At 50.5% G+C, this 17,693-nt stretch overlaps 1 protein-coding gene across 1 annotated transcript in view; it reads right to left on the bottom strand.

The window, feature by feature from the left end:
• Positions 1–9,633: 9,633 nt before the first annotated feature.
• Positions 9,634–17,693, bottom strand: part of CRLF2 (cytokine receptor like factor 2) — an 18,594-nt gene continuing 10,534 nt past the window's right edge. The window contains exons 6-8 of the mRNA XM_040266427.1: positions 17,211–17,316; positions 14,618–14,702; positions 9,634–10,770 (exon numbers count right to left, since the gene is read on the bottom strand). Coding sequence (XP_040122361.1) covers positions 10,495–10,770; positions 14,618–14,702; positions 17,211–17,316 — 467 coding nt within the window. The 3' untranslated portion in view covers positions 9,634–10,494. The remainder of the gene's footprint in view (positions 10,771–14,617; positions 14,703–17,210; positions 17,317–17,693) is intronic.

Below are 17,693 nucleotides of genomic sequence, written 5' to 3'. Positions count from 1 at the left end.
GCCTCTGAATTTATACAGCTCAGCAGCTCTTAAATTCATGAGGTTTTTTTGGCAGGCACACAGAGGCACGATGTGGAGGCTTCAAATATGCCTCTTAGGGGATTTTTTTTTTTAATTGAAGAAAATGTGAAAATAGAGTCAGCAGTGATGTTAACAAAACATGGACATTTTTACTACTTTTTTTTTTTCCAAGGGGGAAAAAAAAAACACAGGCCTCTCACAAGGCCTGGAAAAGGTCTGGAATTTTTTTTCTTTTTTCTATTAAAATCCTGTTTGCCCTGTGTGACAGAAACAAGCCCAGAGGGTATTCAGCAGTTCTCATCTGGTGGGTGATAAGGTACAAAAGATTCTTCTGACAAACACAGGCAGAACATATTATTAAAAGGAGCACCCATTTATTTTGTGGAATTTTTTGAGCATATATTTTTTCTAGAATCCATTGTTGTGTTAGACTTCCATCAGAAAGCTCCTTCTTTCTATCAGGATTCCCTCAGAAATTTTATTATTTCTCTCAGAAATCCCATTATTTCACCAAGGTTTCCAAGAGATTTATCCATTTATCTGTTAGGATTCTCTCAGAAATCTACTTTCTGTCACGTATAGAGAAGAAGTCTCCTACTTACTCTCAGGTTTCCCTCAGAAATCTTTCTTCCTCTCAGGTTTTCAGAGAAAACTTGTTTCTCTCAGGTTTTAGATTCAAACCTATCTCTTTTAGCAGAATTTCACCAAAAAAAAAAAAAAAAAAATTCTTCCTCAAGACTCTACCTCAAACATTTTTCTTTTCATCAGATTATCCTTCCAATCAAGATATCATCAGATTTTATTTCAAAAGTACCTTCTTATGTTAGATATTACCTCAGAATGGCTTAGTTTCAATCAGATTTGCCTCACAACACCTAGTTCAGGTCAGATTTTAACTCAGAACCTCCTAGATTCTATCAGATTTGAACTAAGATCACCCCAGCTTCTGTCAGATTTTGCCTCAGAAGACCCTACTTTCTCAGAAACACCCTACTTTCTCGGAAGACCCTAGTTTCTGTGAGATATTAAATGAAAAACACCCAGTTTCTGTAAGATTTGATCTCAGAGTTCCTTAGTTTCTGTCAGATTTTATCTCAGATCCCCTCAGTTTCTGTCAGATTTTGCCTCAGAAGACCCTACTTTCTCTCAGATTTTGCTGTAGAAGATGATTTCTTCGGTCATGTTTGCAAAAGAAGTCCCCAAGTTCTGTCACATTTTGGCTCAGAACACCCTAAACTCTGTCAGACATGCCTCACAAGGTGCTCCTTTTGGACAGACTTTGCCTCAGAGGTACTTCTTTCTGCCAGATTTTTACTCCAGAAGGTCCTTCTTTCTGTCGGATTTTGCTTCAGAAAGACTGTCTTCTTATCAGATTCTACCTCAGAAGGTCCTTCTCTCAGACTTTACCTCAGAAGGTCTTTCTCTTCGATTTTACCTCAGAAGGTCTTTCTCTCTGTCAGATTTTACCACAGAAGGTCCTTCTGTCTACTTTTACCTCAGAAGGTCCTTCTGTCAGATTTTACCTAATAGATTCTGTCAGATTTTAAACCTCAGAAGGTCCTTCTTCTTGTCAGTTTTTACCTCAGAACCTCCTAATTTCTGTCAGGTTTTACCTCAGAACTCCCTGGTTTCTGTCAGTTTTCCTCAGAACCCCCTAATTCAAGTCAAATTACACCTCAGAGCTCCTTCCAGTCAGTTCAGTCGCTCAGTCATGTCCGATTGTTTGTGACCCCACAGACAGCAGCACGCCAGGCCTCTGTCCATCACCACCTCCCGGAGCTTGCTCAGACTCATGTCCACCGAGTCGGTGATGCCATCCAACCATCTCGTCCTCTGCCGTCCCCTTCTCCTCCTGCCTTCAGTCTTTCCCAACATCAGGGTCTTTCCAGTGAGTCAGCTCTTCCCATCAGGTGGCCAAAGTACTGGAGTTTCAGCTTCAGCGTCAATCCTTCCAATGAGTATTCAGGACTGCTTTCCCTTAGGATGGACTAGTTGGATCTCCTTGCAGTCCAAGGGACGCTCAAGAGTCTTCTCCCCAACCAGGGGTCCATCCCAGGCCCCCTGCATTGGGAATATGGCGTCCCAGCCACTGGACCACCAGACAAGTCCCTCAGCTACTCGTGACTAGCAGAAAACCTTTTGTAAAAGAATTGCTCGGTTGCGTGAACTTCCCCTTCACCAAAATCACGTAGACACGGACCCGCCCCCTGACCTCTTTGGAGCAGTCTCTCAGAGCTCTCTAAGGTGCTGTCTTCCGGGCTGCAGACCTCGTTCTGCCCCAGATAGATCTTGACTCCCGTCTCTCTCATGCTGTGCATTTTTTTAAAGGTGACTGTGGACACCGTTCCTTCATTTTTGTAGACACCGCAGACCCCAGCCGAGGGACCCTCGTCCATGCAGGGCCTGATGCGGGGGTGGGGGCGGGTGGCGGGGGTTGGCGATACCACCAGACATGCTGGGGGGCCGCAGACAAGACCACCGCGTGTCCCCAGCCGAGAGCGTCCCCAGGGAAGGGCGATCACAGCCAGAACCAGGCGCAGCCTTGGACCCGTGCGCGGATGACAGTAGAGACAGACCCAGAGGAGCCAGGCTCCTCTCTGCCAGACAAGGGAGCCCCGAAATCCCGGGCAGGGGAGCTTTTCTCACCTGCCCTGTGCATAAAAGCAAGACAAGAAGCCCCGTGGGATCTCTCCACATAAAGCCCCGAATTCCCACCCACTCAGAAAGGAACACTACTTTTTCTTTCTTGCAGCAGAGTTGATTTGCAAAGCTGTGTTAGTTTTCAGGTGCAGCATAGCGATTCAGTAACATTTTTCAGATTCTTCTCCATTACAGTTTATGATAATATATTGAGTAGAATCCTCTGTGCTATACAGCAGTCCTTGTGCTGAAGCTGAAACTCCAATCCTCTGGCCACCTGATGAGAAGAGCTGACTCCCTGGAAAAGACCCTGATGCTGGGAAAGGTGGAAAGCGGGAGCGGGGGATGAGACGGCTGGGTGGCATCACCGACTCGATGGACATGAGTCTGGGTAAACTCCGGGAGTTGGTGACGGACAGGGAGGCCTGGGGTGCTGCAGTCCAGGGGGTCGCAAAGAGTCGGACACGACTGAGTGCCTGAACTGAGCTGAACTGTGAAATATCTACTTTATACACAGCAGTGTGTATCTGTTAACCCCAAACTCCTAATATAACCCTTCACCGCTTTTCCCCTTTGGTAACCCTAAATTTGTTTTCTGTGTCTGAGTGACGTGAAGGGAAAGTGCTGGCCGCTTCACTAACTCCCTGCGACCGCATGGACTGTCGCCAGCAGCCTCCTCTGTCCCTGGAACTCTCCAGGCAAGAATACTGGAACGGGTTGCCAGTTCCAGGGGCTTTTCCCCACCCAGGAATTGAACCCGGATCTGCTGCCTTGCAGGCGGATTCTTTACCGTCTGAGCCGCCAGGAAGCCCCGAGGTTCTGAGCCTCGTCCACAGAAAATGCTCACAATGCTTCGGACACAAGCAGGGTGTTCGTGTGTGTGGTTTCCACGTGGAGAGAGTCTGCGTTCTACCTGAACAGCAGGAAAAGTGGATCACCATCCCGGGTGACCTTGGGTGGGGTGACGGGGCCCCCTGCCGGTCACCTGCCGGAGGTCACCGGCCGCCAGCTCGCCAGACCCCCGAGGTTCGAGGTTTGGGGGGTTCACGGAGGATCCCGGGCGGGTTAAGTCTCTGGGTAGGGCCCTCCTCTCCCCTCCGTGGAGGGCACGGGGTGGGGCTGAAAATTCCAAGCCTCGGAACACCGGATTGGTTTCCCTGGTAACCAGCCTCCATCCCGAAGGCTTCCAGGGGCCCCTGGAGGATTGAAAGGGGCTTACTATGAATAACAAAAGATACCCTTCCCCCTACAATCCTCAGGACATCCTGGGGGTTTTTTAAGCGTTTTGTGTCTGGAACATGGACTGAGAATCTATGTTAATAATGGTTAAGTCAGTACTCTTCCCTGGAAAAGCCCTGGACGGAGGAGCCTGGAAGGCTGCAGTCCATGGAGTCCCTGAGGGTCAGACACGACTGAGCCACTTCCCTTTCACTTTTCACTTTCATGCATTGGAGAAGGAAATGGCAACCCACTCCAGTGTTCTTGCCTGGAGAATCCCAGGGACGGGGGAGCCTGGTGGGTTGCCGTCTATGGGGCTGCACAGAGTCGGACACGACTGAGTCGACTTAGCAGCAGCAGCAGCAGTACGAAAAGATCTGTCTAGTCAAAGCTACAGTTTTCCCAGGAGTCACATAGAGATGTGAGAGCTGGACCATAAAGAAAGCTGAGCGCTAAGAACGGATGCTTTGGAACTGTGGTGTTGGAAAAAACTCTTGAGTCCCTTGGAGTGCAAAGAGATCCAACCGGTCCATCCTAAAGGAAATCAGTCCTGAATATTCTCTGGAAGAACTGAAGCTGAAACTCCAGTCCTTTGGCCACCTGATCCAAAGAGCTAACTCCTTGGAAAGACAGAGGAGGAGATGGTTGGATGGCATCACCGACTCCAAGCACATGAATCTGAGCAAACTCTGGGAGACTTGAAGGACAGGGAAGCCTGGCGTGCTGCAGCCCATGGGGTCGCAAAGGGTCAGACGTGACTTAGCGATTGGACAACAAAAGCAGGAGATTTCCGTCCGTACTACAAGTCGGCAAAAATAGGTCTTGTTTGGCATGACGTTCAGTACCTGCAAACTCTCAGCTGCAACAGAACGTTTCGTTTTCTAAAAAAAAAATTGTTTTAATTGGTGTATAGTTACTTTACAATGTTGTGCTATTTTCTACTGTACAGCAAAATGAATCAATTATATGTTTACACGTGAAAGTGAAGTAACAGTATCAGTCATCCGGTCTTATCCGACTCTCTGCGACCCCATGGACTGCAGGCTCCTCTGTCCATGGGATGCTCCAGGCAAGAATACTGGAGCAGGTAGCCATGCCCTTCTCCAGGGGATCTTCCCGACACAGGGATCGAACCCAGGTCTCCTGCATCGGCAGGTGAGGTCATGACCGTCTGAGCCACCAGGGAACCCCATATGTCCATATGGATCCCCTCTATTTCAGATTTCCTTGCCGTTTAGGTCACTACGGAGCATTTTGTAAAAGACACACGGCAACATTCACAAGAGCCCTACCTCTTTACAGTAGCCGAGACATCCTAGCAACCTGTGTCCATCAACAGAGAAATGGGTAAGTGAGAAGTGGTACATATATACATCCTAAAGGAAATCAGTCCTGAATGTTCACCGGAACGACTGATGCTGAAGCTGAAGCTCCAATCCTTTGGCCACCTGATGTGAAGAGCTGACTCACTGGAAAAGACCTTGACGCTGGGAAAGACTGAGGGCAGGAGGAGAAGGGGGTGACAGAGGATGAGATGGCTGGATGGCATCACTGACTCGATGGACCTGAGTTTTAGCAAGCTCCGTGAGTTGGTGACGGACAGGGAGGCCTGGCGTGCTGCAGTCCATGGGGCTGCAAAGAGTCGGACACGACTGAGCGACTGAACTGAACTGAACATATATACAACGGAATATTACACAGCCATAAAAAGGAATGAAACCGAGTCATTTGCTGGTTTTTATTTGCATTCGTAACAAATTGCAGAGGACCCAGAATATCATGAATAAGATACATGATAGCTAGTATGGGTTACAATATGGATAATTATATAATACATGTTCTGTTGAGTAAATCCCATGCAACGGATTCCTCTTTCATAACGGCCGCGAACCAAGCTTATTATTAACTCTACAACCTTCTCGGCTTCCCCGGTGGTTCAGCAGTAAAGAACCCACCTGCCGTTGCAAGAGATGAGCGTTCGATCCCTGGGTCAGGGAGATCCCCTGGAGAAGGAGATGGCAACCCACTCCAGCACTGTCGCCTGGAGAACCCCATGGACAGAGGAGCCTGGCGGGCTACAGTCCACAGGCCATAAAGAGTCACAGGCAACTGAACACACACACACACCCCCTACAAACTTCTTTGGAGGAAGAGAAATGCTCTCTTTTATAAATGAGCGTGAAATCTGTTCATCTGAAAATAGATTTCTCTCTGGTAAATCGTACAGATAAACGTTCCCCCAGGGACAGTCTCCCACCCACAGGAATGGAAGTGGAAGATGCGGAAATCCAAGTGGAAGAGGAGTCTAACTCCACCTCCCTAGTTTAAAAGGCTTTGCAGACCCCTGCTTCCCTCTGGCCCGTGTTCCACACCCCTGTGCCGGGGGGACCTCCCTCCTTGGTTCATTCCTCCAGCTGCCTGGGCGGGGCTGCAAGCTTTCAGAACAGACAGGCTCAGAGAGGTCCCTACCCTGCCTGAGGCCACACAGCACAGACCATCTGACTCCAAGCCGCTGAGTCCCTCTCTCCGAAGCTCCGGCCCCATGCAGGGCTGCGGTTCCCGAGCCGTTCGGACAGTGGAAGTGTGCCCTTTGTGCAAAAACGTTCCGTCTGCCTTTTCCCATTGCCCGGCACCGCCAGGCACACACGGGTGCTCAGCTGGGGTTTTTGGGGGCATGCAGCTGAAGCCTGTGAGAGTCATTTCTGAGGTTGATCACGGTGATAACTATGCCTCCTGGGGGCGCAGGGGAAGCACGGCAGGGCGAGAAGGACAAGGTGTAGCCGAGAGAGAGGACAGATAGCATCTCTGAGTCACGGCCGTCCCCCGTACAACAGCCGATATCTTGGGGTGTGTTAGGAGCTTAGCGTCAAGGACGTCCCCCGTCTCAAAGTAGCAGAAACATGAGAAGCATCGCTCCAGGGCTGGGTCAGAGTGCGGGGCAACTGGAGGTAGAGTCCCTTGTTCTGACTTAGGTCTTTGGAAGCGATTGTCACAGAGCTCCGACGTGGGGTGCGGTGGAGGTTTATCAGAGTTGTGTTTTTTCATAGCCGGTGTGTTCGTGCTGAATGAGGAAGGGAGACCACCCCCTCCGGGAGAGACCAGCCTTTGTTCCAGCAGAGCCTTTTGGCCTGAGCCTTGGTGACAGATGGGCAGGGCCATCTGCTGGGACCCCCAAGCCTCAGAGCTCAAACCCCACCCTTCTACCCGGCCAGGAAGGGTGCTGGTGTCTTTAAGGAGCAGGAATTCTAAACCTCAGTGAGGTCCCCAACACCCCACGGCTGACCTGCATGAAGATGGACACTGGAGCTCCCTGGAGAGGGCCCCGGGTCCCCTCACTGCACACCCCGCCAAGGGCAGGACCTCCAGTCCACTTCTACAGGGTGTCAGCCACAGGCTTGGTCATGTAAGACTGTTTGTGACCGCGTGGACTGCAGCCCGCAGCCCGCAAGGCTCCTCTGTGCGTGGAATGCTCCAGGCAAGGATACTGGAGTGGGTTGCCATGCCCTCCTCCAGGAAATTTTCCCCACCCAGGGATCAAACCTGGGTCTCCCACATTGTGGGCAGATTCTTACCCACTGAGCCATCAGGGCCTAAACCTTAGTCCTCTAAGTTTAAGTAAGGCTTTATCTCCCACCCTAAATGATAAGGTTTCTGACACAGCAGACCGTCGGCCCTGAGCATCAATCAGATCTGATACCACATGGTCCCTTATGGTTCCTGGGAGAAAGATGGGGGAAGGGATAGCCAGGGAGTTTGGGACAGACAACCTAGAGGGGTGGGGTGGGGTGGGCGTGAGTGAGAGGCAAGAGGAAGGGGTCATACATACACCTATAGCCGATCCCCTTAAAGAACCCGCCTCCCAAAGCAGGAGACGCGGGTTCGATCCCTGGGTCGGGAAGAACCCCTGGAGGAAGGCATGGCAACCTGCTCCAGTATCCTTGCCTGGAGCATCCCATGGACAGAGGGGCCTGGAGGGGCTGCAGTCCACGGGGTCGCAAAGAGTCGGACACGACTGAAGCCACTTAGCCCAGCACAGCACATGGCTGATCCATGTTGATGCAGGACAGAGACCAACACAGTGTTGTCATTATCCTTCAGTGAAACATAAATCAATTAAGAAAAAAAAATAAAGAGAAGTGGTAGAGTGTTGAAACCGATCCCACGAAAAGATGGGGAGAGGGGTCCTCCTCCCTCATTTCATGGATACCTGTCTGGAGAGGAAGCACTGGAGACAGGGTCAAACCCAGGGCGCCCGTGACGGCTCTGAGCAGGACTGCTAAAACGCATTCACACCCTCCTTTCTCTGAACTGTTCAGGGGCCGTGGGATGCAGTGGTTTCAGAACAAAGCAGTGTTTTCTGAAACAGGATGTTCTAAACTTTCTCCCTGCTCACAAAGTCCCCCGCCCGACGCAACCGCCCAGCTTGGGATCTGCCTCGTGGAGCAGTGACTTCTGGGGTCCCCGTTCTCCCCGACTGGCCACCCTGCACGGCACCTCTGACCCAGGCATGAGCCTTCCCCACCCGGAGCGACCTGGTGAACGCCCAGCCTCCGGGGCAGGCATTGGGGCCCTTGACTGCAGCTGGAAACCTGGCCCCGAGTTGCAAAGCCCACATTCCACAGATACAAGACGCATAGCTGTGCTTTCTGCAAAAGGCCCAGGGAAAGGGTTGCTGAGCTCAAAACCAAAATGGGATGAGAGGCTTTCTCCGTTTGCAATACCCTGTCAAGCTGGCTTCCTGTGATGGGTGTTGCATTCTGGTGTCAACTAGTGAGCAGCTGGAAGCAGAGGGTTATTTTATTCGGTGGGAGTGTGTGTAGGACTCCGAGCCAGCGTCTCCGTAGCTCTGAGAATACAGCTCCGAGGCCGGAGAGGGAGTCAGGCTGTATACAAGTTTGCAACAAAGGGAACAGGCAGGTCTGAACTCAAAGATCAGATATCAAGGGAAGGAATTTAGCATTCTTTGTAACGGAGGATGCAAGCTTGTGGGCTCACTGAATCCACTCCTTTCAAATGCACCTCGGCTGTCTGGGGCCCAGCCTGTTTCTTCGGTCGCCTTAGGGAATGAGAGGTCACGGATGGCTGATTGTTGCATTTTCCTCAGCCCCTCAGCCCCTTAGCGATAACCCTGGGCAAGGAGTGGCGGGGGGCGGGGCGGGGGGCATCTTCTGAATCACAGTGTTGGGAGCTCACATTCATATTTGTCCCTTGGACAGCAAGGAGATTCAACCAGTCCATCCCAGAGGAAATCAGTCCTGAATATTCACTGGAAGGACTGATGCTGAAGCTGAAACTCCAATCCTTTGGCCACCTGATGCAAGGAGCTGACTCACTGGAAAAGACCCTGATGCTGGGAGGGATTGAAGGCAGGAGGAGAAGAGGGTGACAGAGGATGAGATGGTTGGATGGCATCACCGACTCAATGGACATGAGTTTGAGTAAACTCCGGGACTTGGTGATGGACAGGGAGGCCTGGCATGCTGCGGCCCATGGGTTCGCAAACAGACACGATTTGGCAACTGACCAACGTTCGAACCAGAGGGGAGGAATCGCTGATGGCTGTGAGACGTCTCCCTTATTTGACCCGGCAGGAGGTGTTTTTCACTTCACCCTGGCTTGCTGTTTGTTTACTGATAAAGGTGATTTCTTTCATTTCCACCTTTGTGGAGGAGTTTACTAGAATGGGGAGACATTCTGCTAAATTAGACATCCTCGACACCACACAGACACACACACACACACACAGCCTCCAGGTATATCTGATCAAGCTTGTTTACTGCGTCCTGAAGACGCAGACAAGATAAATTCAGTGCCAGCCTGAAAAAAAAAAAAAAAACACCTGAGAAATCAATACTCTAGACGTCTAGAAAGCTCCTGTACCTGAAGTCTAAGGGGATCCAACTGGCACCTTCCTGTCTCCATGAACAGCAGCGAGCGCTTACATTCTACCATACTTATCATGCTCACACTTAAAAAAAATTTCAGAATCAAAAAAGAAACAATAACGTACATTCAACCTGGGACGCTTTGTTCCTGCAGAGCGTCCTCACATTCAAGTACCTCTCAGGAGAGCAAGGTCCTGAGTCGCTGGTTGAACGGAACCCTGGTTTGCAAAAGGCCTCGGTGATTGCAGGAAGGGGCTTTTTGGCCTCTCTGGGGCGGGAGGCGGGTGGCTGGTGCCAATAAAGCAGGCGTTCTGCACCTCACCTGCTGGGCACGTGTGATGAGGGACAGATGATGCAGGAACCGGTTGCGACTGGAAATATGGGAAGGACAGGAGCGGGCGGGCATGCGCAAAGCAGGGTGACCTTGGTCATCTTCCCTTATGTGAGCCAGGAGACAACAAGAACCAGCCCGACCAAGCATCTGCCGCCTACAGGCAGTCCACCTGCAAGCCCTTGGATGTCAACATTGGGATGCATTGGTTGGGGGTGTAGGGGTGCTGGGTGACCTCAGACGCAGGTTGGGGCTTTGGAGCACTGGGTGACGTTAGACATCAGCATCCTTCGTTCTGGGGAGTCCCCTTTGTGGTGGTTTTTTTTGGCTCCCAAGATGTTCTCCAGGTTGTCAAGCATCAGCGTAGACTGGGATGTTGGCTTGTGAGTTTGCACCCTCTCATAACATCATGTAAGAGTTGTCGCTCATCACAAATGTGAAATCCCCAAGAGAGACCACCCCATGGCCCTGGGGCAGCTGGCGAGGGAGCTGGCCGGAGTCCCCGGTGGCCTCTTCCTCCCTCGTCTGTGGGTACAGAGGGCTCGTCATCCCCACGGTCTTGGGCGTCTCGGCCTCGGCCGGCTGGACCACCACAGCGTCTTCGGGGGCGCACTCCAGCTCCCCGTCTTCCATTTTGTTCAAGGGCGCCACGTTCTGCGTGTCCTTGATCCATTCCTGCAAGGAGGAAACGTCTGTAATAACCTTATGGTTCCCGGGGGGAAGGATGGGGGAAGGGATAGTCAGGGAGTCTGGGATGGACACGGACACACTGCTGTATTTAACATGGAGAACCAGCAAGGACCTGCTGCCCAGCACAGGGAACTCTGCTCCATGTCATGTGGCAGCCTGGATGGGAGGGGAGTTTGGGGGAGAACAGATACATCCATATGGATGGCTGAGTCTCTTCACTGTTCTCTTGAGAGGAGAGGTTGGGGCAGAATGGATACATGTATATGGATGGCTGAGTCTCCACTTGCTGTTCACATTGTTAATCATCAATGCTGCTACTGCTAAGGCGCTTCAGTCGTGTCCGACTCTGTGCGACCCCACAGACAGCAGCCCACCAGGCTCCCCAATCCCTGGGATTCTCTAGGCAAGAACACTGGAGTGGGTTGCCATTTCCTTTTCCAATGCATGAAAGTGAAAAGTCAAAGTGAAGTCGCTCAGTCGTGTCTGACTCTTCGTGACCCCATGGACTGCAGCCTACCAAGCTCCTCTGTCCATGGGATTTTCCAGGCAAGAGTACTGGAGTGGGGTGCCATCATCTATACCCCAATACAAAATGTTTCTGGTGTTAAAAAAAATTAAAATTAAAAAAGTTACTGTGGCTCAGACTCTGTGTCACAAAGCCCTGCCTTCGGACCTGGTGCGTCTTCACACATGTGCCAGGCGTGGACACTTTCCCCGGTTGGGACGAGAAAACCTCTAGTGTCTAGCCTCTTGGTCCGGAATCCTGTGGTTTTCACACCTGCCTTCTGTCATCAGCCTCAAAGCGCTGGCCTGTGGTCACTCCAGACACACAAGGGCGCCTGAACATCTTTTCAGAAACCCAGATCCCTTCTCCACTCCCAGGGATGCTGTCTGAGATGGGAGCGATGACATGTCAGAAGGAGGACCTTCCGTCAGCAGTCAGCAGGTCTGAGGGGGTGGACGCTGAATTTCTGACAGGTGACCCAAGATTTCCTGAGGTTGGGAGCTCCATGGGACTGCCCTCCTCAAGGGGACTCCTCTCTCCCTTCTAACATCCCTCCCCGGGTCCTTCTTCTAGCCCCAGTTTTGGGGGAAAACAATGAGATTCCCTGTCCTGAATTCTGTTGTAATCCCCTTTCCTCTCCCTTGAGGGGGACCGGGACACGACTCCCCAAGATGCCCCCTTTACGTGCGGAGGATGCTGCCCTGCAGGTGGTTAAGTACGAAGAGTTGCAGAGCGTGTTCTCTGCTCTCCGCTTATCCGCCCTAAAATTGATGTCAATATTAATTAATGCCCCTTTGGGAAAGTACATGTACACTTGGAAGAGTCACCCGGTCCCTTCCAACTCCAGAGGCAACACTTACCAGCTGAGAGAGCTTCAGTCTGCACAAAATCTCACTAAACAACTCTCCTTTCTCATGCATTTCCTAGTCACCTCCTCTCATCTCGCCTGCCACTCACAGGTCCCCAAGCCCTTTTCCTTTACCTAGTCTCTTCCAAACAGTCCATCATCCTTTGTTAAAACGGCAAATTAGCGCCACGGTCTAACTACCTCTTGGGCGTGTTCATCTCTCTCTCTTTAATCTTTCTGGTCTGTTTAATTTGCAGGGCCCCAGGGACAGTACTTAAGAGGTTAGAAGGGAAAAAAATTTTTTTTTTCTTTTCATCTCTTACAACTAATTAGTTTTACAATTCACTTTGCTCCTCTAAGAAGCTTAATGGACTTCCCAGGTGGTACTAGTAGTGAAAAAAAAGCAAAAACAAAACAAAACAAAAAAACATCCGCCTGCCGACGCAGAGGACCTAAGAGATAGCAGTTTGATCCCTGAGTCAGGAAGATCCCTGGGAAAAGGAAATGGCAAGCCACTTCAGGATTCTTGCCTGGAGAATCCCATGGACAGAGGAGCCTTGGGGGCTGCAGTCCATGGGGTCACAAAGAGTCGGATACAACTGAAGCAATTGAGAAAAAAAAAAAAAGAACCGAACACTAAACTCTCTTTCTAAAATAATGATATACCCACGTGCTACCCCTCAGAACGTGGGGACAGGACTTCATCTGGAAACGAGGTCTTTTCTTTGCAGAGGTGATGGAGTGAAGGGTTTGAGATGAGGTTCCTCCTGGCTGGGGGTGGGCCTAAACCCCGTGACAGGGTCCTTATAAGACACAGAAGAGGAGAGACAGGGACGCAGAGGAGAAGCCACGTGGAGACGGAGGCGGAGACGGGAGGGAAGCGGCCACCAGCCCAGGGACGGATGCCCGGAGCCCCCGGAAGCTGGAAGAGGCGGGGAGGACCTCCCCTGGAGCTTCTGCAGGGAGCCCAGCACTGGGACATCCTGACCTCAGACATCTGGGGAGGATGAGTGTGTGATGCTTTGCACCCCCAGGTTTGTGGCACCCCAGGGAATGCACGGCCCTCTGATCCTGGCGTGCTATCAAATCCACACCGGGTGATGCGGGGAGCCGGACCCCCCGCCTCGCTCGTCTTCCCCAGTTCCTCCTCGGCCCCCCTCCCGGTAAGCGCTTATCAAGGGAACGAAGTTTAACGACCATCAACGTTAAAAAGCGGAAATGCCGCGACCATCATCATCGAAAAGCAGAAATGCAGGTTTCACTGTCGGCCCCCCTGCAGCGGGGCCAGTGTAAGAACGGAACCTCCTGATAAGATCAGAAGGCGTGGAGGCTGGAAAATCCCAGGGTCCTGCGGCGGGATTTCAAGAGACTGATTTCAAGAGAAGCCGCCCTCGGAGACCCTTGGATCCACTTTCTCTGACCGAAAGAGAAAAACAGTAAACCGCTGCTTTCGGATTCGAAGAGGCTTGCAGGCGTTTAAAGAGGAATAAAAGCCGTTTGTTGTTGTTGTTGTTGTTTTCTTTTACTTTTTCATTAATCATGAATCAGCCCCAGTGTTCATTGCAACTCTTTACAATGGCCCAGACCCAGATGCGGCCTCAGTATCCATCCACACAGTAATTAATGCGCAGACATTTCCTCCTGGGGGGGGGGGGGGGGATCTTCCCCATCCAGGCATCGAACCCACGCCTCCTGCTTTGCAGGCGTATTCTTTACCATCTGAGCCAGCGGGAAAACCCCCGATAAAGGACATTTGACGTGTATATATACACACTGGAATGTTGCTTACTCATAACAAGGATGAAATAAACGCCATCTGCAGCAACGGAGATGGACCTAGAGATTATCACACCAAGTGAAGTAAGTCACACAGAGAAGGAGAAATATCCTATCTCAGCCCTTAAGTGCAGACTCTAAAGAGAAACGTTACAAGTGAACTTAGGTACAAAACAGGAACAGGCTCACAGGCTCAGAGAATGAACTTATGGTTCCCAGGGGGAAGGATGGGGGAAGGGATAGTCAGGGAGTCTGGGATGGACACACTGGTGTATTTAACATGGAGAACCAGCAAGGACCTGCTGGACAGCACAGGGAACTCTGCTCAATCCTCTGTAATAACCTTCTGGTTCCCAGGGGGAAGGGTGGGGGAAGGGATAGTCAGGGAGTCTGGGACAGACATGGACCCACTGCTGTGTTTAACGTGGAGAACCAGCAAGGACCTGCTGCCCAGCACAGGGAATTCTGCTGAGTGTCACGTGGCAGCCTGGATGGGAGGGGACTTTGGGGGAGAATGGGTATGTGTACATGTATGGCTGAGTCTCTTTGCTGTCCAGCTGAAACTGTCATTAATAGGCTATACCCCAATGCAAAATAGAAAGTTGATTTAAAAAAATGCCTGTAGGCAGAAAAAAATCAAATATTGAAGAGGGGTGATATTAGGCCTTGCCCAGAGCAAGCTTACACAAGGAGATGCTGCTTACCTGGAAGTTACCTTGGTGGGACTCAAAGAGCCCCAGGAAGGAGAACCTGGGATCAGGAACGCTAGGCATGAGAACCTTCTTAATCCTGAAACGGACATGGACAGTCTTGTCAGACGGGCTGGCACCCCTGAGCGGGGCATCCACGTGGAAAGACCCCCACCAGGGGCCCAGGACAGCTGTATAGGGATCGCGGAGACTCAGCACCTTGGTGGAACTGCGTCCACTTGAGAAAAAAGCAGAGCCAGGAGGTGCTCTCTGCCCTCCCCCATCTGCCTGAAAGGAGAGCATCAATTTCCCTCCTGATGAAAAAAGAAAAAAGAAAAAAGCAATAATTCCATTCATAAAGGTGGGCCCTCCTGTAGCAGGAAATGGGGAATGAGGCGTATCAGCAAGATGGTGTCAGGATGATTGCATTCAGACAACCTTCATCTGCCTGCAGTTTGTATCACACATCTCTTAATCACTTCCCCACAATTTACACCCATCCAGAGTCCCTGTTCCCTCGTCTGGTGACTTCTCCACAGATTGTTGCCCTTTGTTAAAATGCTATAAAAGTCCCCAGATGAACTGCCTGGTTAGCTGTTCACTTGCTTCCTGTGAATGACTTGTGCACTTAAAAATACTACATCCAAAAAGAAATATAGGCGTATTCTTCTGTTACTGTCTTTGGTTGGCCAGTTTAATTTGCAGGCCCCTAGGAACAGAACCTAAGAGAGGTTCTCGTCTGATAGGAAGCTAATCCGATGGGAGCGGGATCCTTATAATAAGAGGAGGTCAGGACACAGACACACACAGAGAGAGAGGGAGGAGCACGTGAGGACTCGGAGGAGACGGCCATCTGCACGCCCAGCAGAGGGGTCTCGGGAGGAACCAGCCCTGCCCACACTGGGCCCTCAGGCTCCAGCCTCCAGGACTGGGAGAAATAAATGTTGTTTGAACCCTCAGTCTTTGGTGCTTTGTTATGGCAGCTCCGGGAAAATAATACAGTTGATTAGACCACTCATTGTAACAGAAGCTTTCTTAAAGACAAGAGGAGTGTTTCCCAACCCCCCCCCCAAGAAGTGTATTCTTCAGACTCCCTTAGGAGTGGTTTCAGTTTTGAATTAAAAAACAGCACAGCAAAACAAAAGGAAAACAAGAGCACAAAAAACACCAGACCTGTGACTTGTCAACACCCCTATCTGACAGCTGCATCTCCGCCCCGCTCCCTACTTCCTCTGTTCCCGAAAAGAGAACGACGAAGGCGGCATCTGTCTGAGCTGGTGAGAGCGGGAAATCGAGAGTGGAGAATTAACGGGCCATTTGCAAGAATTAGGAGAATTATCCCCATGCTATATCCAGCCATGATGGAAGGTCCCTGAAACTGTCTAACTCAGCCTGCCTCAGACCCTGCGTGAGTGGTCCAGAATGGCACCCCCTCTTTCTCTGTGCATCACTCCCATTGTTGCTATGGAAACGGCAACCCGAGAAATAAAGATGGCGCCCACGGTCCTGGGCATCGGTCCCTTGAAACATCACCAACAGTCAAATGCCTGGGCACAACTAAGCTTGAATGAGGCTGGAAATGGCAGCAGTTAAATTATTGCCTGGAAGGATAACAGAGAGAACTATTTAATGTCACATTTTTGAAAAGTTTTCTATGGCTTCAGAGAATCATGTTTTGCTATATCTAACTGGATTTATAAGCTTTTCTTGTCCAATTCTCCTCACATCACTCACCAAGCTGTCTAGTTTAATAAATATCAATAAAAATTAAAACACGTTGTACAGGCTTCTCATTCTAAGATGATAGGACAGAGCTCAGTGGGGTGTGCGTTTGAAGAACGTTAACTACAATGAACTTAGAACAATTATTTAAAAAAAGCAGAGACGTCACTTTGCTGACAAAGGTCGGTACAGTCACAGCTATGTTTTTTTTCCAGTAAGTCATGTACAGATGTGAGAGCTGGACAGTAAAGAAGGCTGAGCGCCGAAGAACTGATGCTTTCAAACTGTGGTGCTGGAGAAGACTCTTGAGAATCCTTGGACAGAAAGGAGATCAAACCAATGCTAAAGGAAACTGATCCTGAAGCTGAAACTCCAGTACTGTGACCACCTGATGTGAAGAGCTGACTCACTGGAAAAGACCCTGATGCTGGGAAAGATGGAGGGCAGGAGGAGAAGGGGGTGACAGAGGAGGAGATGGTTGGATGGCATCAGCGACTTGATGGACAAGAGTTTCAGCAAACTCCGAGAGTTGGTGATGGACAGGGAGGCCTGGCGTGCTGCAGTCCATGGGGTCAGACACAACTTAGTGACTAACCAGCAATACCAGTCATAGGAATGAGCATTTCTGCATCTTATGGTCTTCATAGGAATGAACATTCCTGTATCTTATGGTCTTCATGAGAATATTTCTCAACAAATTCTGCAGGTATCTCCACACCTTTGGCACTATTCACCTCTCTGTTTTCTTGTCATATACCATGAGCATTAGAGAGAAAGTGATATTCAGCTAAATAACCACATCACACAATTATTTTTTTCCCCCCAACTCACTACATATGGGAACCAAAGCCCTTGTGTCTGAGGAGTCTGGCGGGGGCGTCCTTACCTGTGTAGTTTCCATAGAGACAGAAGCAGAAGGAAGACTGTCAGGAAGGAGACCATGCCAGCAATTAAAATAAATTTGGGGAAAAGGCTGTTTTCCCAGCACGAATCTAAAGGCAAATGGAACGAGGCCTGTGAAGTTTTCAACATGATACCGGGTCACGCTCTGATCCCCCCCGCCACGGCCGTTTTTCTTTCCCTCGAGAACTGTCAGCATCAGCAGGTCTTGCTTTTGGTGTGAAATATCCTAGTAACGAGAGGTGGGTACACTGGAGAGGGAGATGTCGGGCAGAAGGGAGCACAGACTCACCTTACTCCCAGCGCTGTTTGAGGGTACCAGGGCTGGATTTGGTCTGTCTGTCTGTCCAGCTGTCTATCTATCTGTGTCTCTACCCATCTGTCTATTTATCCATCTGTCTGTCTCTCTATCTGACCAGCTGTCTATCTGTGCCTCTATCCATCCGTCTGTCTATCTGTCCAGCTGTCT

The sequence above is a fragment of the Oryx dammah genome, unplaced genomic scaffold (assembly GCF_014754425.2).
Source record: "Oryx dammah isolate SB20612 unplaced genomic scaffold, SCBI_Odam_1.1 HiC_scaffold_23, whole genome shotgun sequence".
Taxonomy (NCBI): domain Eukaryota; kingdom Metazoa; phylum Chordata; class Mammalia; order Artiodactyla; family Bovidae; genus Oryx; species Oryx dammah.
This window is presented reverse-complemented; position numbering and strand designations above follow the sequence as displayed.